Raw genomic sequence first — 23,300 nt, 5'->3', positions numbered from 1 at the left:
AAACAACCAAAAAAAAAACAGTGGGTCCAAAAAACTAAAATTTTCTTTGAACAGAGAAATCCTAACTATGTGATTTTTGTTAGTTACAATATTAATGCAAATTAAACCAAAAAGTGATCATGAAGTATGTCGATTTTAGAATACAAATTGCACGTGGATTAAAAGTCTTTCAGTCCCGTATAGCGCTTTTGCTGAGACTCAGCTGGGAATGTTGCATGCAGGACCTGATTTTAATTTGTGTAAAATTTCCATGAATAACAAAGTCTAATTAAGACACCCATTAAAAGTCCTTAGCGTTAATTCAGTGCAGAAAATCTCAGAGTTCTGTTGGATTTTTTTTTTAAACTGATGTCTTAATTAGGCACTATTAGGGGAAAAATTATGCAAATTAAATCAGGCCCTTACTGTTATGCATTTCTTTAATTATTCAGTGCTTGTTTTACTTACATTTTGATTTCTTATGTATGTTAAAAGAGCAGATTAGGTGATAATCTCTCTGGATTGTTTCATGTTCTGCTTTGGATCATTACTGAAAAAAACCCCAACATCTAAATGAAGCATCTTACTTTCTTTCAGACAGTTGAAAAATGTACTGTCTTAAGATTTTAACATCAGAGAGTATATTAACTGAGCAGGAGTTACGCCTTCAATTTTTAGCCCAACTCTCTTTTCTTACCTCTGGTTGAAAGAATAATCTTTAGACCTTAAAAGATAAAATTTTACTCTGCTGATTTTTTTCAGAGTAGTAACAATCTGAAAACACTTCATGTGCTTGTATTGTGGTATCGTAGGGAATAACAGGCCTAACTGGTGTAAATTTAACACTTTAATCAGCTTTTGTAGCCTTTATATTAGGGCAATGTTTTTAATTTCATTTGATGTTTGATTTAGTTCCTGAGAAGAAGAAATGGGGTAAATAATAAGTATGCAATTTCAGGCATCTGCATCAGCTATTCACCACATTTTATTATCATTAATCACGATTATTAGTAGAATCTTTTTAAAATTTAATTCTTTAGAGATCACCTCTGATATTTACTGTACATTGGAGTAGTTGCATGCCCAGTCAAAATATCCCTAAATAGAACACTTGAAGTTTGACTGTACAAAGAGTAAAAACAGCAGGATTAATTTTTTGCTTAGGAAAAGAAGCAACCCTCTGTGAAGTTTCAGTGACAAAAGGGAATTGTTCTGATACAATGGCATGCTTTGAGCCAAACCAGTTTTTCTTTTCTAAATAAAACATGAATTTTTATTCAGACAAATTTAATTATTATAAAATGCAAAACTGCATCTGTAGGAATACCACATCAAATTTAATTATACTTTCCCACCTCAAAACATACTCATTTGGATTTCAAAAGGAGAACTCTGATGATCATTTTAATTTCATCTGTAGAAATAGAAAGGATGGATACCCTGACAGCATTTACCTAAAATGAACTGTTCCTCCCCAACATCTTTCAGTAATACGCTAATTTAGATTGTTACGACAGGCAACTGAGATGCCTTGTATCCCCACAGCAATTTTGAGATTAATTACATTCCTGCTGCACTGATTATAGTGAGACAGTCAAGCTATTCAATGGAATACTTTAAGTAAAATTAGGTTAAAGATATAGAGCTCCCATAGGTTTCCATGGCGGGAAGCAGTGGGCAATTTTCTTGACATAATGTCAAATACTCTAAATTATGTGTGATGAACAGTCAGGAAGTTCAAACAGGCCCTTTGGCTGCAGTGAAAAATGATTCAACAATGGATGATTCTAAACAAAAGGGAGCTGTGGCTGTCGGTTTCATGAATATCTGCTTTTTATCGCCTGCTCAATCTGGAGAATAAACAAACAAATGTGCTGAACAGAAATGAACCTTGTTAGCTATAGAGCTGGACTTGTCTCCAACTAGTAGTCTGAAAAGTTCCCAAGGTTATGAGAACTGCCGCACTTTCCACTGATTAAGAATTTCAGCTGAGCCCTTTTTATTATACTTATTTCAAAGCTTTTCTTCTTCATTAGGCATTCATGTTACTAGTTAAGACTGTATGTGTGAGTGTGTATCTGTATTATGATGGGGTGCAGGTATCTCCAACTGGTACTAGTTACTGTAAGTTTCAACAAAAACTAATTTATTGATATGTGTCTAATCCACCTACGGTGTTTATCCATCTACATTGTGTTGAGGTTTTCAAATCTACCACAAATTTCAAGCATGTGTTACCTTTTTGAATCATTCTAGGTGGGTGAATCTTTTAATCCTAGAAAATATTACCTCTGTATCTGCGTAATGTATGCATGCACACACACACATAAATATGCACTGTGCACACTTGAAATGTATTAACACTCAAGAGCATATGAACCACTTTATAGTATCAAAATCAGGCTTCTAACGACCCTGAACAAATCAAGTACAACACCACTTGTGTGGCTGAAAACAAAACCAAAAGCTCCAAACTTAATGCACTGTTGAATTAAATAGAAAAATTTTCCTGGTTAAGGTGTGGTGAATCACAGAAGAAGGACCAGCAAGTGTGATAAGGAAACAATGGTAAAGCAAACAACTGAGGTGAATTCTACTGAGGAGTATCCTGGAATCAGTGAGAATTTTTTTTCTGACTGAACCAAGCAAACAGAAGTAGAAAATCTTTCAAGGTGTTTGAGTATGGATTTGAAGAGCACAATCTGCATGTAACCTTAGATCAAATGTTGTGATATTTTTGATGACATATGCAGTTTTCAGTGATATGGTAAAACTGACTCCAGTTTGGAGGAGTTAAATATTGGACTCTTTTTCTCTTACAATAAATACCTTCCATATGTGATGTCTGAGTGAACTGCTAACTGTATGTTGACTAAAATTCGTGGGCCTGATAAAACGTACTTTGTTGCAATGTGGTCTAGTTTGCAGCTTTATTTTTTTGTTGGTTTTGTCTTTTTGTGAAGATAGAAATATCTGAAGTGCTTGAGAAGAGTTGCTTCTGGAAGCCACTTATTTTCCTCTCATAGTTGATTGGGATATTCAAGTTTCTATTCAATGACAGACATGCACACTCTTCAAGAACATCAGGCAGATGCTTTGTCGTTCTTCAATACAATAACTACAGTCATTTAGCATTGAGAAGGGAATCTTATGGGGCTCTGTTTGGGCTGGTCAAAGGGTTTCCTGTTTGTTCTTGGGAAAGTACTAGCAGAATAAGCCAAGAAAAGCAATGTTGTGTGTATATGGTTTCTTTGGTATAGCTAACACCTTTATTTGTTGACATTTATTAATTTCCAGCTTCTTGGGCAAATCCTTTCTTGTAATTTTTAAGAAATTATTGAAGATTAAGGAAAACAATGTGCAATTTTTAATTGTGATTTGGTGGCAGAGAGCAAAAGAGTACTAGCTTAGTGCTATCTATCAGCAAGGCATTTTAAGATTAATTGCAATTGTAACTGATTACTTTGTGTAGTCTGCACTAAATGCATGGGTATAAGTCTCCAGAGTGCATGAAATAGCATGTAACATAAAGATATCTTTTGAACATTTATCTACAAAGGGATTTCCTTTCCCATGCTTCTGTCACACAAACTTACCCTGTTGTTAAGGCAAATGTAGAAGGAAAGCTGGGTATTTCCTTGTGCTCTACCTGCTGACAAATAACCCAGATTTTATGAGCTCAGTAAAACTGTGCTTCAAGATGGAGGACTCTAGAATATCTTGTGGCATCCATGTCTGAACCCGGATTACCGAAACTGTGTGGTTGCTGTCAGTTTCAGCAGCATTTCATCAAGGCTTTCTCAAATGGATGAGACTAAGAGCTTTATAGATCAAAGTTAGCACCTTGATTTCTTATAGAAAGTAGTACAGAAAGGATGTTGTCAGCCAAGAACTGGCAACAACATTTTTTTTCTAAAGCTAATTCCTCAAGTAGACAGGTAGCTGCATGTCACACCGGATGAAGCTTTTGTGTGGCATCTCAGAGTGAGGTCTGTGTAAGATGTGCTGTTGCAATGAGTTACTCAGATTCCTGGTACAGAAACTAGGGAGATTCATCCTTATGGAAAGTGGTAAAGGGCACTGTAAAAAGGCAAAGTACATTTCTCTTGCTATCATAGTGTTCAGTAGCAGAAAGAAAATCTGTATAGTCTTGCTTCTTGTTAAGCAAATGCTTTCTGGAACCCACCAGGTTCAACCTGAGGGCAACTGCCCTAAAATACCTTCTACAGTCTCACAGGTGATACTCTAATAATGCCATTCCCTTATGTTTAGCAGAGTCTCAAAGGCATTATTATTATTACTCAGATAGATAACTTGTGTATATGAATTCCACACATGAAACTACCTGCTGTACCAGTGAGCTGTCTCTGTTGGAATAACATGGCCATTGGATTTTTATGGGTGATTTAGCATTAGGGTGCCCTAGGCAAAAGGGAGAGGAGGAGAGTTAGAAAAATGAAAGTTACTACTTCTAGTTTCTTTTACTTGTAGATTTTCTGAAACATCAGTCACCCTCTGTGTATACCACAGCGCACAAGGACATGGGCTCACAGACAGAAATTATGATGATCTCATACTATGATCTGTGAACTATGATCTCCAGGTTTACATATGTGTCTAGTAGACAAATGTGAAAGTGAGATACTTGGTATGTGAGCAGGGGACCAAAATGAACTGGATTTTCTATAACTTCATCAACAAAATTAATTCAATTAGTGGTCTCAAAACTACACTGTAATAGGGTTTTGTAGTGATACTGTCCAGCATAGCACTGAACTTTGTCATTACAAGTGAGTGGAATTGTTGAGAGGAATTGTTGGATTGCATCTGCACTCAATTTCATGTGTGGGACAGATTTAGAGAAATACCTACCATTTAAGAAGAAATTGGGGAAAACAAAAAAAGAAAAGAAATGTATGTGGGGAGTCACAAACTGCATTTGCTAAAATCACTAGTGACAACCCCATGGTTGTCAACAAGGACAGGATTTCACCCTCTGTTTGGATGAAGCATGTGATATATTGCACTGCTGTTGTGTATTGCACTGCTGTTGTGTATTGCACAGGGAAAAACATAGTTTACAAGAGAATGAGATATAAGTATAATCTTTGTCTTAACAATGAACAAGGAAAGAGTTTGCTCATTTGGACAATATAAATAAAGGCTAAGCTGGACTCCGTGTGAGCCATTGGATTCCTGTTGACTGGGATCACTATGGGACAATATAATGCTGTAATCATCCTGGGCTCCTACTCTGTCCTTCTAATTTATTCTCATTTATTCAAGTCTGTCTTTAGAGACAGCTGCTTTTTTAAGCTGATGATACTGCCTTTTTCAATCCATACACGCTCCATGAAATTGGCTTTCTTAGTTTTTAATAAAAATTGATGATTTTGGTAAGGAATTCTCAACTGTTTTTGTGATGTTAGCACACCACATAAGCTAAGGCTCCTAAGGTAGCCCTGTGGCCGCAGGTCAGTGACTCCACCTAGGAGCTACCAGATGCAACTGAGAGGTGGTATTCCCTCCAGCAGGCTGTGTGGACAGCTGGGCTGCCAGGGCAGGAGAGAAGGCTTGCCTCTGCAGCAGAATTCCTAGAAGCATAGTGAAAATTCATTCCAACATAGCAAGCAGATCTTACTGACAAGAGTTGTGTTTAGGAAGTGACTTTTTCTCATTTAGAGGGATAGGTTGTTGGCCATTTAGTGTGCATTTTTACTGTTGTTTTTCATTGTAAGGCTTGCGATTTTAGGGAGGGAAATAGTCTGCTAACTGCTCAATGTTCCTGCGGACACCAGATTGGTTTCCATTTGCACTTATATTTTCTAGTGAGATGTCCTAAACAAGACTCTCCGAGTCTCCCTTGGGTGCATTTGCAAAGTCTAGTAGAACATACTGCCAGGACGTTTCTCCTGCTATTAGTTTTAAATTTCCTCCTTCTTGATTTCATTCCATTACCCCAAGTATGTATTTCCTATATTTTCCAAATATTTCCTTCCTCTTCTATGTGTTTATACTCCTCACATACTTGCAGTAATTGTCTCAATCTGATTATTATTTCATTACCAAAATCATACTTACCTCTTTTAACCTTTCCTTGAATCAGTTGAATTGGGTCTTTTATCAGTCCATGTCTTTAAGTTATCTTAAATTTGACAAGATCCTTCTGATAAGAAGATTTCCAGTATTTCATAATTTGTATGGCTTTTTTAAAATACTTATGACTCGTATAGTACATAATCAGTTTAAGACAGAAGTTATCAGTTACTGTTGAAAAACTATTTACTACTAGCTGATTTTATTACAAGTTATTTACCTTTGGAGTATTTGCAGTCATAGAGAATGTTTAAGGCGTGTTTAAGCACTGGATAAACATATACATTTACCAGTCAACTTTGCCAATTTCACATATGCCTATACATATAAAGTAGCATATTACCTTATGACCTGCACCATAAGGCCATACACAGACTGCCTCTTGTATCTATGGAAGAAGCGTTCTTACTTATTATGCTCTTGACTTGCAAAGTTCCTGTTATGAAACACTTCTGTGTTTTTGGTAAGCGGCTTTTGGCCAGATGTTATGATGTGTGCATTATAGTGCATTGTATCCAAATCCAAATTCCCAAGCATGTGAATTATTAGTTAACCTTCCAGTATGAGTAATCTCTCTGGACAGCTGTGGTCAAGTCTTGATTATCCTCCAAGCCAGAATAGTATGGCATGTGAAAACAGAGGTTTCACATCAGTCATTTGCTCTTAATACTTCATACATTATGGTCTCTACCTGGTCAGTTTACTCCTGCTATGATAGGATTTTTGTTCATAGACACTGCATGAACAGCAAATATATTTTGAAACTATCTGATACATGCTGCACCCGAACAGAAAGAAAGCTTACCAAAAAGTACTACCACTTAAGCATGGACTACCTATGAGAGAAGAGACCTGCCTGATGGCAAATATCTCCTAGAAATTCATGGCAATGCTATAACAGCACATTCCAAAATGCAGGTACTACAACCATGGGCATTTTGGAAAACCCTAAGATAGGTAGGTAGGTTCCTTAAATGCAATGTATGTGTTTCACAAGACATTCTTTTGGTTTTGTTTTGTAGCCTAACAACAGTGGTCAAGTAGTAGGGAAAGTGCCTGGCCATTTTACTCCAGTTTTGGCACCCTCTCCCCATCACAGTGCGGTGCGACCTGTGACCCTGACCATGACAGATACTAAACCCATCACTACATCCACTGAAGGTGAGGCATCTTCACCTACAGCAACCAGTAAGTATTTCTTTAGGAAACAAAAAATGTCCATCGAAGATTCGATATGATTTCAAATTAAGGCCAGAAAAAGGCGCCTTTTCCTACTATTTGACCAAGTGGGTGCTCATCATTTTACATGGAGAGCAAATGTGATCTGACTGCAAAGCTTTTCCTCTGCAAATTTCAACCAGTGGATCATGTTACATGAACCAAAGTTTGTGACATGACAACTAAAATGAAAGGGAAAAGCCTGCATATTTGACCACTGTTCAAGGAAAAGAAAATGTGTTTGTTCATCTGAGGCGGACATTGTTAAGACACTGAGAAGCACACCAAGACAACCAGGTTTTACAATGACCCACAGATGGAATTACAAACAGAGATTGGATAATTTACTCCTCAATGAACTTTCCTACAGAAATCAAGCCTGTTTGCAACACATACTGAATCCGAGCTATGACAATTGCATGTTAATATAGGTTGTGTCATTTTTACCAGAAACAACTACTGTGGCAAAAGAAAATTTCTTCTCATTGCTGCAAAGGATGGTAGACCCACGGTTTGTGGTTGTTGTTTTTTTGGTGTTTTTTTTTTAATAGAAAATAACAAACTTCATCTTCAATATTTTAAGCTCTTTATTACATATAGGACCATGTTATTTATCCTATTATCTTCAATGGAATTGCGCTTTTGGAAATAGGAGCAAAGGTGTTACCATATCTAGGCTAATCTCTTCCAGATACTCATGTTTAGTTGTGCAAAATGTTCCATTTTTACTATATTCTGCATTTCTGTTGTATTTGAACTTTTACTCGGACTTGAGATGGCCAGTGGTGCCATTGTTTATCAGAGTGGTGAAGATTTGTAGTCGCTTCCATATACGCTTTGGAAAAAAAATTTACTAGTCTAAGAATAGACTCTTTAGGGTCTGTTACATTAAGATTATTTTTTCTAGACCTATTTGATATTTGAACTGCAAATCCAGATGATAACTTTTGGTCTGTCATTAACGGAGACCATAAACTGTATGCCTTTCAAGTGTCACACTCCTTGAAATCTTTTCATTAGAATATGAAGCAGATGTGAGACTTGTGCATAGGAGTGGTCAAGATGTAAAAGAGAAAAGAGAGGTTAAGAATTTATGTTTATTGTGAAAGGATAAAATGTTTGGACGAACTACTGTTTAAGTATAAACAAATAATTATATGAATAGATTTCTGGAAGCGTTTCAGCTGTTTTTTCAGTATAGGTAGAGTATATCTGTAGCCCCACTGGTGGTTTGTAGTACTGTTCTTGCACCTTTTAAGAAGAGTTAGTTTTAGCAGCAAAGAAGAAACTGTTGCTCTAAACATTTGGACCAGAACAGAAAACTGAGAACATTGAGTTCATGTGTAATTTCAAGTACTGATGGTTTCATTCTCTTTGCTATTTGTCATGATCTTGCTTGGCCTACATATCTGTGTCTGATGAAGTCAGGGTTTCTGATACAGATGGCCAAAAGAGCACACACAGTGCCAGGACTGTGTTGGGATGTTTTCTGGTAATCTGATCTTAATATTCAACATTACAGGAAAGCATACCTAGTCTGTTCATTGTCCTACTACTAAGGGAATGGTTAGGACTATATTTTCCAGTTAAATCATCTCTGACTTTGTTGTGCGATTCATGGGAGCTTGGGTAGCTCATTCCCACTGAACTTTAGAACGTCTTGGCTTAGATACTTGAAATAAGGCCTCCTTGAGCTTCCATAGCAGTTTGCAAGTAACTTCTTGTCATTGCAGCACATAGATAATAGCAGAAAAAAAAAATCCCTGTTTGCAGATTTTATTTGAATGTACCAGATAGTGTATAAATGCTACATGCTTAGGGTGTTATGATTTTCAGAGCATTGCAGTAGTCTATCTGCTGGTAAAACCCTTTGAAATTGGTTTGTTACTGTAACAGCAAAGCACATGAAGAAACGTAGCTTGTTGATGAAGAAAATAGCAAAAAATGAGAGATTGTGTCCTACTAATATTTAAATTATTTTTATATATATGAATACATATAAACTGTATTATTAGTCATAATAGACCCATCTCAGAAAGTGCTAATGTTAACTTAATGGGAAAATCAACACTGAATATACTTTATGACACAGTTTTACTTTTATTTGCTATAACTGATTAATTGATTGAAAATATATATTGATATATATTTATATAACTTATGCTTGGCCAACAAGTTATCATGATTATTCAGTCTGATGAGAATTAAATAGCAGTTAAATGATTAGCACTCCTTTTCATTCTGAAGTGCAATAGCAGAAATGCTTTGAATAAGAAAGAACAGCAGGCTTTAATCATATTTGGAGAACCCTGTGGCCTCCACCATAATTTCCTTCTAATAACTCGTTAATTTTTATGACAGCTTTTTGGTAAAGCCTGTTTACTGTATATAGCATTTTTATTTTTTTTTTTTAATTAATACATTTTACTTGCTTGTATTTTCTGTGTGACTTTAGTACTAACAGGCCAGTTCAGTAAGTACTCCCATCTAGCTTCTCACTGGTATCCTTGTATGTGTCTGTCCATTTTTAGTGGTTTTCTACTAAGTCTTTGCTATTTTACCAGCAAGTTTCCAGGCTGAGATGGTTCAAGTTGCAGTGTGGACATCTCTGCACTGGGCAGTGGAATAAGACCACCTAAGTAACTAGATATGTGCCAATAAAAGCCATGAACAGGTAATGGCAGAGACCAGACAGGAATGTGTCCTACAGGTGAAGTATTCATATCCTGTAGCTAATCCCACCATCGCTTGTCATTCTCTTCTCCTCTGAAATGGATTTCTTCAATCTTCTGTAGCAGACAGCGAGAGACTTCTTTAAATTTTTCCCATGGGAAAAAGTTGTTTCCTGATGAATGGGAGAGTTGAATATTTACTATAATATTGCACAGTAAGAATTAGTTCCTTTCTTATGAAAATCCTAGTCAGATTGCATCCCATTTTCAAAGGCCTGTAAAGATTCATTTACATAAGTAAACCAAACTTTTTATTCTAATTTTTGTTGTTCTTTTACAGTTGTGTTTTGGTTTTGTTTTTTTTTTTTTTTAACAGGGTCTTCACAGCAGTAAAGATAATGTGTATATTAATATTTTCTCTCAATGTTGCAATTTCAATGATTTCACAGGTGCTTTAGATTGGTATAATGGAAATAAGAATTGTGAGTCCTTTAAATAAATATTTTAAGACATCACTTGACAAAAATTAATCAGAGGAACTACTATTTAAAAGAGACATCATTCTAATTTACACATGCAGCTTCCATTGAAGTTTATAGGAATTTACACATGCCCTCCTATATTTGGTCCAGTTTTTCTTTTGCTTCCTCTTGACTAAAGGAAAACCACAGACACATCCTATATAATGCAAAATCATAACTCTGGATCTCTCATATTTGTACTGTACCTGCACAAGGTAATAGTTATGATAGGTTGGTGTTTTTATCAATATGTTTTGTTCTTCCTTAATCAGCCTACACAGCCTCAGGCACATCCCAAGCCAATCGATATGTGGGACTAAGCCCAAGAGACCCATCCTTCCTACACCAGCAACAGGTGGGCAAGTTTCACATAGGTGCGATGATATAGAGAAGCCTTTGTGATATTACCTTCCTACGTGCTACCACTGTTATCTTGGATTAGATTGAAATCCTAAGGGTTTCAGTATTTGTCATGTGAAGATGAAGTTTATTCAAAACAACTGAACCCTTTGAGAAACACCAATTTAGCCTATGCTGTATTTCTTAGACTTGTGCCATCTTAAGGAACTTCTAACCATATTTCTTTCATTATTTTATTTTTTCAAGAGCTCATGCATGTAATCTTTAATAGAATTTTAGGAAGGAGAATGAGCTGTTTAAGAAACAAATACTGATTTCAAAATCTGTTTAAAAAAATAAGCAAAATTTCCAAAGCAGAAAGTCCAATTTATTATTTTCAAGCTATTTTGTTTTTTTCCCCGGATATTTAACATTCTCAGTGCAACACATCATCACTTCTAGTTTAATAGGCTTTAATTGGTCTACTGATTTCAAATGTGATAAAACCATATTTTTGTTCTAGTTTTTTACATCATTTATGTTTCAAATAGCATTTTGAATTTCACATCTCATTAATGCTGTAAATTTAATGCAAATGAAGTGTTTACCCAAACTGTGAAAATATACAGCCGAGATTAATGGTGGCATACAAATAAATTAGCTGCAGTCAGTAGCAAGGCCATGCACATACAGAAATGCTACATTACTAGTAACAAACATAAATTCAGACCCTTTAGAATTTTAACATACTTTATGATGTGTGTTTGTGTTCCTCCTAGATCTTAACAGTAGAGTACTTTGAAATTCACAGCATGTAAAATCTTATAAAGAAAAAAGCTGATTGGGGCAATAAGAAAGGGGCTGTTAAGTAGTACTTGGTATTTGTTCTAATGTATTTTTTTCTCAGACTTGGGTTCCTGTCTGCAGTTTGTACACATGCCTGTTTAATTTTTCAGTAAAACCTACCTGTTCTGCTTCAGCTGGAACTCCCTATCTCTACCCACTCTGAGGGCATGGTGGCAGTATGTCCATTTTAAAGGTCACCACATGCAGAGTTCAGAGAAAATCATAAAGATGATGGTTTATTTAAAGTAGTTGGTGCTTTGCCAACTTTTTTTTTTTTAACTAGTGAGACCTAACTGCAAACATCTGTACACTCTGAAAATACCGAATGACATTTAGTGGGTTTGCCAACCATTAATTTCTCAGTAAATTTTCTGGCATAGTGTTTTGTTGGGGGTTTTTAACCTCTCAAAGATCTTTGTATTATGAAATGTTTTGCAATTACTATAACACGGCTCTTTTTAAAACATACGTAGTATATGTTTATTGTGTTTTAAAACACACACAATATCTCTCTTTAAGCACAGTGCATGTAATTTGTGGACTCCTTGTGAAGTTGTACACAGTATCCTTTGAAACGTCTCTGACATCCAGTTAATTTGGGAATGTGCAATGTTTTTTCTCACTCCGTATTTTTGGACACCATTTTTTCTTCAAATTTGCTACTGCCTAAGAACATTCTACCTTCTTCCAAGTTCACTGAAAGACTTACAAACTTTTGTCATATGCCAGAAAGTAGTGGAAGCACCCTTTATTTTCTCCTGACTGAGTTTTTGACATAAAAAGCATATATTGCTAATGTTGTGCATCTTCTATCTATTTTTGGCTTTGTGCAGATAGAAATAGAGTTCAAAATTTCAGCAGTGTCGTTGGAATATAAAAGTGAGAGGGATCTCAAGGGTCTTTGGCATTTACATGCACTGCATCTTAAACTCCCCTTCATGGTAAAACATGTGGCCAGGTGGCTTTGGGGAAAGGGGAAACTCGGTTACGTCTCACATGCGCTTCTGAGTGAATTATTCAATGCCACTTTGTTAAACCAGTGTTCTCCCTGATAAAATATATTGCTTAATAGTCTCATTATATTAATTCAAGAGCATCAGTTTGTGACCAATGAGCCAAAAAGTAAATTTAAAAATAGTTTTATTGTCTTTGCTGTTAATTCTCTGTTCTCTTCTAATATATACAGTGGACATATCTATACTTACCTGAGTGTGTTTGTGTGTGTGTATGTATGCCTATAAATATGTAGGAAATTAATGAATAGAATGTACAGCTGAAACCACTTGAAAGAACAGTATACTTTAACAAAAAATTTTCCAGATGGATAAAGATGAATATATAAGTATGTATGTGTAAGTTTCTAATTAATTAATTACCTTCACTCAACTCTAAAGACATGTTGGAGATGACAGTGCCATATACATATATTACCTAGAAAGTGAGGTAGAGCATTGAGATTGCCTAAACAACTTCAGTAGAGCAAAGGTTATCCTTTGGTAAAGCAGAAATGGGATTGATTTACTATGTCCTTTCATTACTTTACAACAATTTAAAAGAGACCACTCTTCTTGTGGCAGATTTTAAATGCATTTGGTTTAAAGCAACCCATGATGAATGAAAAGAAAAATCAAGGGGTACATGAAATAAAGGCAATCAATCATTTTGTATTACTGGAGAGAAATTCTAAATTAGAAAGCCAATGGTTTTAGTTCCAGAGAGGTCTTTTAAATATTCACCGTACCCTGTAACGCACATTGACCCTTCAAGAATAAATATTGTCACCAGTACATTTTTTACCTCATTGGAGGAGTCTTTATGAAGATTTATTCTCTCTGGTTATGAGAAATATTGGCATGTACCCTTGAGTACTTTTTTTATTGTTAAAAAGAACCATTATGTAGCCCATTTAAATTACAGTAAGAACAATAAATTTAAATGTTACACATGTATTTTGCAACACATGCGCACACAGAATCTTAACAAAGTGATAGCTTTCTAGAACTTCCAGTAAACAATTTATAGCACAGCTGAACTGGAATACTCATATTTAGATGGGAAACACTGAATAAAACTTAGAAAGACAGTGCATAATAGGACCAATGAGAGAGTTTGTTAGCTTTTACTGGTATAGATAAATAAGATGTTATATGCATTACTTAGCATGTTACAGTGATAGTTAGGACGACCAGGTCCTATTGGAGAATTATAACTACGTAGTCCACTTTCTGATGCAATTGCTGGTGGATCTTCCCATTACCTGCCTTGAAATACCAAGTATTTTTATACTGTGGCATGAATAGTTACAAAACGTATCTCACTTCTGTGGCATACAGAGAGTCACACTTATCTTGTAATTTTGTTGTAAAAAATTCATATCAGCCCCCTTCTGTATATTGCAAAATATTAGAGACCACTCATTTTTCTCTTCTTGAAAAGGGGCAAGTGAAGTGGTAAGAGCTAGTACCTGAATGACAGAGTTTTTCTTAATTTTACTGTTGGTGATTGGTGGAATTATTTTATGAAGTCAAATCTAGTGCTTGTTACTCTTCATCTGTGCTGAAACATCTTAAATAAATTGTGCATAAAAGTTTGGATAGTCTTTCCAATTGTATGGGAGCACCTTTTTTCCCCTTTATTTCTCTAATTTGCATTTATTGAAGATTTGAGGTTTCTAAGCCTAGACTAGAGGAAAAAGGAACAAATTGAGGAAAGTTAGTCAAATTCAGCCTTCTACAAGTGGACAAAATTTCTTGCCAGATTCTATTTGTATCTCAATTCTTTTGGCTTATTAACTTCAATGGCAAGAACATTAATTCAGTAACAAAGTCTTAATGATCAGAACTCTCATGGTTATGTGATGGCATTTCTGGCATCTCAACTTCATGGATTTATTATGTTCTTGAAATGACAGACGCCTAGAGTCAGGTATATTGTTTCTGGCAATAAAATTAGAAAGTTGCCAGAATATCAATTTTGAACTTTACCTGTGTAAACAGTATAAAAAAATAAAAGGATGGATGGATGGATACATACAAAGACATTTGTATTTATTGCAAATACAGACTAGTGGTTTCTGTAATATTTCTGTTAGAATGAATGAAATAACTGAAAGGTTTTCTTTCTTGACCATTTACTTAACTTTTATACACCTTGGGGCATTGTGTGGGTGATTCTATTTTTAATTAGAAAACATAAATAAATCGGATAACTATTGAGGCGTGTGAAGACAATGACCTCTACACCTTTCCTATCACAGTAAAGGTGCTAACTAATGCTGGCCCAATTGCCAAGGAGCTAGTGAACTCCTCCAGTCTTTGCTCTGATAATCACTGTGGCACAGTTTTCACTAGAGCGTGGACTTTCTGGGTGTGGTATATTGTACTCATTATTTTCACACAGCTTTTACAATTATGAGTCAAACATTTTCAATGTACATAGTAAAAAGGTCTCTAAAATGCAAAATGAGAAAACTGTAGATAGCTTCTTATTTTCTACAAAAGTCTTCCCTGTCTCCTCAGTAGGACATTCTTACCAGATATATCCTTTATTTACTGAGTTGCACAGTTCAAAATGCAGTTCTCTTCATACTATTCATAATGGAACTTGCAAACTTAAATATCTACTGAACACAGAGTATTTGTTTGCAAAATGTTTTGAGTCAATGTCACTTTTGCTTTCAGCAGCAAGCTGAAAGGACACAAGTGGACTCTTTAAGAGAGCTTCTCAGTAAACTCGGGAAACAGGTTATCAACACTTTGACTGTTCTTATTGTGTCCCTTATCATAATTGACAGTTTGACGTAAAACTGGGTCACATGATCACCGGGGAGGTATGTAAATGGCTAAGAGGTCACCTTTCACATATGCCTGCTAGAAAGGAAACACATTTAAAGGAAGTTTCAGTCAAAACGGTGACAATATGCAAATGATAAGTTTTATGGGCTTTTCTCAAGTAAGAGAAGCTATAGCACCGTCTCTTATTACACTTTCTAAAATATGTATCTACTTTCCTTAGCTGTCACAGAAGCTTGAAATGAGTGTTAGTCTTGGACAACCTCTCTTTAAATACAAGACTACAAAACCTGCTTAAATTCTAACCCCTAAAAATTATTCATACTATGATTAAAGGTTGTGCTTTCGGCTATAGATTTATAATGTATGTGTGACTTGCATACTTAAAACTCTGCAGGATGGTTGTGCTTGAAAAGTGCCATTTAAGCTGTGAAGACAGCTGTAGTGAAATCTAGCTCTTGGGTAGAACTTCGCATCAGTCTCACAGCTCTGGAAAGTGCTAAACAAAGTCAATTTCCTGACATTTTACAGAACAGAAGCACTTGGTCTACTGCTCTGCTTCTGTCTGGGCCTGTGGCCCCTTCCTGTAAGGTGGCTGAGGTGAATGAGGGAGTTGCACAGCCTCCTGGGAGAAGTGCTTGCAGTGGGCTTTGTGCTCCTTTGCTGCTTCATGAGTCTTGTAGGGAGGGCATATCATAGGGATGAGAGCAGTACCATGCATCAGGAAATTGCTGGGTGCATGTGATTATTCCTCGTCTGCTGCAAGGCTGGGCATCCATTCCCACTTCAGAATATAGATCCATCCTCTATTCCTTTGTGGTTAGAGATAAATGAGAAAATCATTGATAATGTTTTGTGGATGGAAGGTGTTATTAAAATGAAGTTCCTGTGGCTTTTCTTGCTAAAAAAAGACAAAACTGGAGACTGAAGGGCAAGACTGTCCAACAGGCATCTAGGAAAGACTTTTCACGATGTCACATGCCAAATCAGGTCATTTATTTTGTGTTCGTATTATATCTCTGAGAAAATTTGTAAAGTTTTCAGCATTTGTCAGATGTCTCTTGAGGATTATTTAAGTCCCTCTAGCGAGGAATTCAAATTTCCCACCTCTTCTTTTGACGTGTCCTGCAGAGTAACTCTTTTAGATGGCTTTGAGTGGTTGAGAGTGAATGTGCCTTCTCATCTCCAGCTGGAATGATTTTAGAGGTCACCTAAGTTACTCTGAGGACAATAACTAGACAGAAAGCTTTCAGTATGACTCCAGACAATATATAGTACTCATAATACTGTAATAAAGTGCCCTACATCCTTCCAAAGCTTGGTACTCATGTCAGGTCTATGCCCCCAGGCTTTCCCTGCTAGGCTGTCTGGACACTCTCCAAGGGCAGTGTTCCCACTGCTGCTGTGAACAGACTTCTTCTTCCATCAGATGGACCCCAGGTTTACACAGTTCTTTTAAGGTTTTCCAGCCTTTTTGCCCAGAAAGCATTCAACACACTCACAGGATGCTGATGCAGACTTTGGAAGTAATATTTCTATATCGTTTTGATGGTATATTTCTAAATCTTAAGACATCTTGATCTTTCAGCAGGAGTAATTTGGGAGAGAAAATTTTATGTGAGGGAGACAAAAAAACCCACAACCTAAAAGGTTTTCCAGGCAGGTTAGTTTCTAAAGATAATGTGGCAGTTATATGAGCCTACTGAGGAGTGTGGAGCAACAATGTTTAACATTAGGAAGGTATATTTCAGTACAGTTGATGCAGTCCTGGGCTTGCCACAGAACCAGTTGTGTAGACCTGCAGTTCTTCAAGGTGTTGTCAGTATTGCAAGTGAGGCACAGCTGGTGCAGTGAATAGTTGGTGTAGCATGGATCTTCATATACATGTGCATGTATGTGTCTACAGCATATGTATAAAATGCACATGTTCTATTATTACATTGCAGTATTTTGGCGTATATGCACTGAAGTACATATTACTATGTAATAAGAAGCATGTCATTACTAACCTTTATGAAATATGTTTAAAAAGCCTTTTGGAGCTTTCTTAATGATAAATTTAACACATTAATTTTACCTGTGGAAGATTTTCATATAGACTGCAGGAAAAATATAGTGATTTAGTGCAGAAGCTAATTTACTAAAATGTAATATATCAATCCCTTACTGTTTTCCCCCAAATGGCAAATGCAGTTAGGTTCTTTTGGAAGCTAAGTGCTTGCTAGTTTTTTTGAGTTAGATTTAAGTGCATAAAATTATTTGGTAACACTAAGTTTGTAATTTTAGTATTTTTTTAATGCCTGACTTTTACTCATAGATTTTGTATTTTGTGAAAGACGAAAAAAAGGTGGATGGGATGGGTTTAACCTTTCAGTCTTCTGTTTCAGCTGGAAGTGAGTTTTTTTAGATAAATTATAAAGTTTTAAAATATGTATCTGTTGTGAAGATGATAACATTTTTAGGGATTATAGTAGAAATACGTCTACTGGACAGTGAGTGACTGAGCTGAAATATTTTACTATGTTTTCACTATGAAAATCAGGTTTAGAACACTGTTTTGTATAGTGACTAAATCAAATATTTACTTACCCATTTCTTTAAACATATTCACAGTTACCTCTAGCAAACTTTTTGACCGCCTGTTTCCTTTTCTGGTTAATTTCATGTGGTTTAGTCATGCTTTTAATGGCCTTTAGAAGGTCCCTTGGAGTTCTTTAGATAACAAACAAGAAACAATTGCTATGAAAACATCAAAGACTAACATTTCCATTTCTCAGACCTTAACAGCAGGAAGCTTATGACTCTAACAGCCAGACAGGGTCAGGTTTGCAATATTGTCTTGTCCTCAGCATTTGTATTTTTCAGGAAAAGGCTGCAATTAATTGTGCTCCTGTGAAAACAGTTTATTATAGTTCGTTTGCTGTAGCCCGTGCTATCTAAAAACTGTGAATATGGATAAAGAAAACTAAAATGCGTTTAAACTTAGCAATATTATCTTCAGTTTGGAGTGCTGTATCGTATATATTGGAACAGCAATTTATATAAGCATGACTATACAGAGGTTAAAATGTATGTTTTATTCACAAGCCAGATAAGTTCACTTTCTTAAGCTTAAAAATAAGCAACATATCTTTTCAATAAATCTGCTAACACTATCAGGCAGCTGTTAAATAAACAGAGCTGTGGAGGGTTGCTTGAACAATCTGCGAAAGCAGAACTGATGATTTGAGGATCTGGGAAGAATTTGTTTCAGCTAACATTTAGAACATTCCTCATTATATTAAAATGCAGTAAAATATTTTAAATGCTACTTTTCTGAGTCTAAAGCAAGATTAGGTTATTTTATCACTTCATGCTAAGTAATACCACTTTCAGTAACACTAGATTAATAAACCTTAATTACATAATACCTTTACTCTTCTTAAATAAAAAAGATAAGGGCATACAGTTTGTTTAATTTGAGCAAATTTTCTATAAATTGCATGTCTTCTATGGTTTACAAAATGCATGCTGGAAGATATTGATTGTATTTGACCTTTACTCAATACACATTATATAGAGCATTGCTTAAAAACCCCAGCATTTTTATTTCCTTTCTCAAAATATCTCACTATTGAATATTAACATTTCCTTTTATTCCAGCTCAGTTTGTAATCTAATAATGGCTAATTGTTATGTGCTACACACTAGTTACTCTTTTATGCTTTATTAATAAAGGATCATATTAAAGTAGCATTATCTTAAACAAATCTATAGGCATTTATTTCTCAAAATAAGTTATTTTTCTTTGTATTCTTTTATTTTTTAAAGTTACTTCTTGGGCAGGTAAGATTTTTGCCATGTACAGTACTAGTTTGCATGTATTCATTTAAATACTAAATACTGTAGTATGCTCGATCCATATCTGACTGCTAGGTTTCAATTGACAGCTGAGAATTTGTGACTGGACCATGAATCAAAACGGCAGGCATTTATACCCCAGTGCCAGTGAGGATACATTGGGAATTACTTGGCAAAGGTAACATTTTAATTATTTCCACCCCTACACCACCTCTAAAAAAGTTGCATAGAGCTACGATATCTGTGTTAGTGGGTCTCCAGAGGTATATGTGACAGCGTTTGATCAAAGTATGTGTGTAACATTTCTCCTATACACATTCAGGTTATTCTTCATGTAAAAGCTGAATTTAGAAACTACCTTAGTTAAACACCTGGAACGATAATGTTGTGCTGTCAAATGCAATGGGTTTGTGAATTGAAGGGAATACTGATCTTAGGTTTTAAAACTGTTGTTTCCAGTCATATTTTGGGGGCCTCAGTGTTAACACAAAGAAAATAGTGCTGTTAGAGGTGTAGATGAGTATAAAAATAAATGGATGAGGTGGTGGTTGTTTTGGGCAATGAATAACTATATTATCCATAGAGACTTTTCTGAGTAATTGACTGGTGTAGATGTAGGTCACTAAAATGAACATGAAGGTAAGCTATAAACAATCTTATTTGTCAACTAAATAACAGAATAATTGGAGATGTTTTACACAAAAAAGAGGAGTTTTTTGTATGAAAAAAGCTCCACAAATAAACCAAACGATAAACCCCATTAACCTTTGTTATATTATTAAACTGTTATATTTTACACCTCTTGGTATATAATGAATTATGGTAACAGAAGAGGATGGGGGTGTGTTTGTGTCTAAATAGGTGTATAAACAAATCAGCATAATTTTGATACATCAGTTTTCGTCTTTTTCATGTGCAGGATTATCTGCAGCACTCAACACTTAATGGGAGTTGTACCTGTAAAACAGGTTGGGGGGTTGGGAGCCTGTCAGATGAAGCCAGTCACTCTTGAAATAATTTTAAATACTTTCTGGAAATTTGTATGTACATGAAAATATATATATTTCTGAATAGTTTGTGTAAGAGTGTGTGTGCGTGTAGTTGTGTATATATATTATGTGCAAAATGCCTTTTGATACACTGTATAGTACTATGGATTGTAAGAAGTTTTGGGGCTTTTGAGAATCAACTTGGAAACGCAATTACTGAATTTGAAAATGATGTTTACAAAATCTGAAGTTTAATTTTTTTTCCCAATTTTTTCTGTAATAATGTTTTAAATCTGTAAGAATTGTAGTGTAAAAATAAGGCCGTGTCATTTCTGTCTTTGTAGATTAAGTAGCAGAATGGAAATTTAGGTAATGGATTCACCTCACTCCTCAAGGGCTATGATTCACATTATAGATCCCCATCATGCAGTAATTGTTTTCAATGTACGGCCAGGAATGAATCCAAACTGAACTAGTATAGCACAGAGGGGGTTGATTTATTCTCCCACTACAAAGGGTGTTGCTTTTTCAGGGCATTGACAGCCATTAGGAAATTACATCACAACAGCCTATCTAGGAATACCCTTGAATGGTTTTAATCAGTCATCACTCGAACCCTCTTTAAAGTAATGCCAGTTATGCTGGCTGAAGCACTGTCCTACTGTTTGCTGAATTCTGTTTTTCAGTACCCATCATACAATACCATGGGCATAAATTGTAAAAAGAAAGGAAAGGCAGGGGAAAATATTTCTAGCAGTGACCATGAAAACCTTGGTGGTGAATACAAGCATGCTCCATGATCCACTCAATGTTATAGACAAAACTGCCTTGCAGGTCACTCCCAGAATGCTGCCTGCCTGAGGAACGTACAGAAGCGCTGCCAGAAGAGCTTGGGCATGAACTCTACCATAGGCATTTCCTTAGAGGCCTTGGCTATGTTACTTGCTCTTGGCTTAAGCACAGCCTTGAGGGACAAGGAAACAGCAGATTGCTGTTTAGCAGATTGCTCTCTTAGCAGATTGCTTTTAGGATTTGGGTTTTGGAATACAACATTCCTTAAATTCCACAGGGGTGAGAATCTAAGAGGAGAAATTATACCTGCACAGGCAAAGGAGCAGTGAGACTTTCTAACACCAAAACTAACACTAAAAAAAAGAGAGAGAATGTATTGCAAAACGAATTGTCACATGTTGGCAAAGAAATATATCCTAGTCCAGACAAGTTTCCACAACCTCAAATGCTTTGATAAATATTTGATTATGTGATTTCCTCAGATCTGCAGTGCTCATTTTGATAGTGCTTAATCTGACCTCTTACATCAGGCTTTTGTGGTTACTTTCAGTATACTGATTTTTCTGAAATATTAGTGACCTCAAGAAGGTAAAAATGTTGGCAGTTCTTCAGTGTTAACTGCCCTGTCTCTAAAGAGATCAGGGAGCAAACATGGTCAAGCTGAAAGCTTTGTCATGAAGCATTTTTGGTGAACCACATTTTGAAAACTTGGGGAGAGTGAATAATGAAAAAACTTCTGTTGTTTCTGTGTCCTTTGTCTTATTAATAGTTGCCTATCATACCTGATGGTAGATCTAATGCATAGATTTCAAAATATGATACATAGATTTCAAAATATATTTTCTGATATTTTGTTTCCTTATAAAATTATGTATCTGCAGGCATTTAAAGACAGGTGTAAGACAGTAGTGGTCTGTGTGCAAAGGAACTGAATTTTGCAAAAAAAGAAGAGAATATGAATAATACAAGACAAAAACCCAACACCAAGCCACAAAACTTTTTAGTCGTTGATACACCGTGGTCTACAAAACCAGAAGACTTGCAAGGAATAGTGATAAAAAAAACTAGATTAATGCTTTGCTTACCTGAACTAAACATTCTAGTATCTTTAAAGGAAATATATTAAAAATCCTGTGAGGATCCAAAAAAAAAAAAAAAGCCAAAAAGACCCTCAGTTACTTGATAAGGTATTTGAAAGTAGTAGTTTTGATTTTACTCCTGATAACCTAACCATCTACAATTTTGTTTCGTTTTGGGTTTTTGTGGTTTACTTAGAGCATTAATTGTACATATTACGTCTTTATATATTTGTTCTTATGCATATATGTGGTTTTGTATTTATTTGTAAATATATTTTATTATTTCTGATGAACTTTGAAAAATATTTAAACACACCCATATAATTAAGTTCACCAGTACTTTTAAGATAATTTAGGCCAATTTTGGGTGTAAATGTAAAGAAGATACCCAGAACCATTAAAAACCCCCAAATCTTTCTTTTTTTTTTGGTAACTGCAGTTCTGTGATAATACTTGTGTTCCTGGAGACATAAGGCACAGGGAAGCTGTGCAGATCTATAAGGCTCATTTTGGAAAACACAGTCTCTGTCGCTATGTAAGGGGAAGAGTGTTTGCAAAAAGTACACTTGAGACATGAGTGAGAGTGACAAAAAATGTGTGTATGAGTCTGATAATGAGTTTGATCCTGAATCTAAGCCACTATTACACTATTGGTAGTATTTCCGGTATAAATACTCAGAAAAGCTGGCATGGTTGGCCTCTTATAGAGCATGTGGAGTATTTGGAGTATTTGAAAGTCTTTCACAGACTGTAAGCAGCTTTTAATTGACAAAGTGTACATTTTAACTCAGCTATTGACAAATGTGTTTTTGTTTATATGAATTCTTTTAAGAATCATTCTATGTTAGTTTTGTGGGTTAACTGTTACTTTACCTTTACAGTATCCAGGCAAATGGACTAGGCTAGCATTTCCTGCTTGTGTTCTGTTATCTTCACACATCATCACAATAAAATAACTGGTTTGTTGCTGGAGATGCTGAGGGGAACTCTGTTCTCAGAGTGCTGAATTTCCTTCTCAACTCTGGCTGTAGGAGTGTTCAGCATTCCAAGCAACAATCCCGCCACCTTATCGCCATCATCTGTCAAGATAACATAGTGTGATGATATATATTCTGAAAAACAACCCCCACCCCTTCCC

At 35.6% G+C, this 23,300-nt stretch overlaps 1 protein-coding gene across 7 annotated transcripts in view; it reads left to right on the top strand.

Moving 5' to 3' along the window:
* NFIB (nuclear factor I B) overlaps positions 1-23,300 on the top strand; it is a 167,179-nt gene that overhangs the window by 130,033 nt on the left and 13,846 nt on the right. For 2 of the 7 annotated variants that reach the window (XM_027635251.1, XM_027635254.1), the window contains exons 9-11: positions 7,098-7,263; positions 10,759-10,841; positions 19,392-19,480. The exons of 1 other annotated variant lie outside the window; for it this stretch is intronic. In XM_027635251.1, the coding sequence (XP_027491052.1) occupies positions 7,098-7,263; positions 10,759-10,841; positions 19,392-19,480 (338 nt within the window). The remainder of the gene's footprint in view (positions 1-7,097; positions 7,264-10,758; positions 10,842-19,391; positions 19,481-23,300) is intronic. 4 more of the 7 variants (XM_027635252.1, XM_027635256.1, XM_027635255.1 and 1 more) reach the window with 4 other exon arrangements.

Source organism: Corapipo altera, unplaced genomic scaffold, assembly GCF_003945725.1.
Source record: "Corapipo altera isolate COAL_440 unplaced genomic scaffold, ASM394572v1 61411, whole genome shotgun sequence".
Classification (NCBI taxonomy): Eukaryota; Metazoa; Chordata; class Aves; order Passeriformes; family Pipridae; genus Corapipo; species Corapipo altera.
Note: the sequence above shows the minus strand (reverse complement) of the source record. Positions and strands in the feature narration are given on the sequence as shown.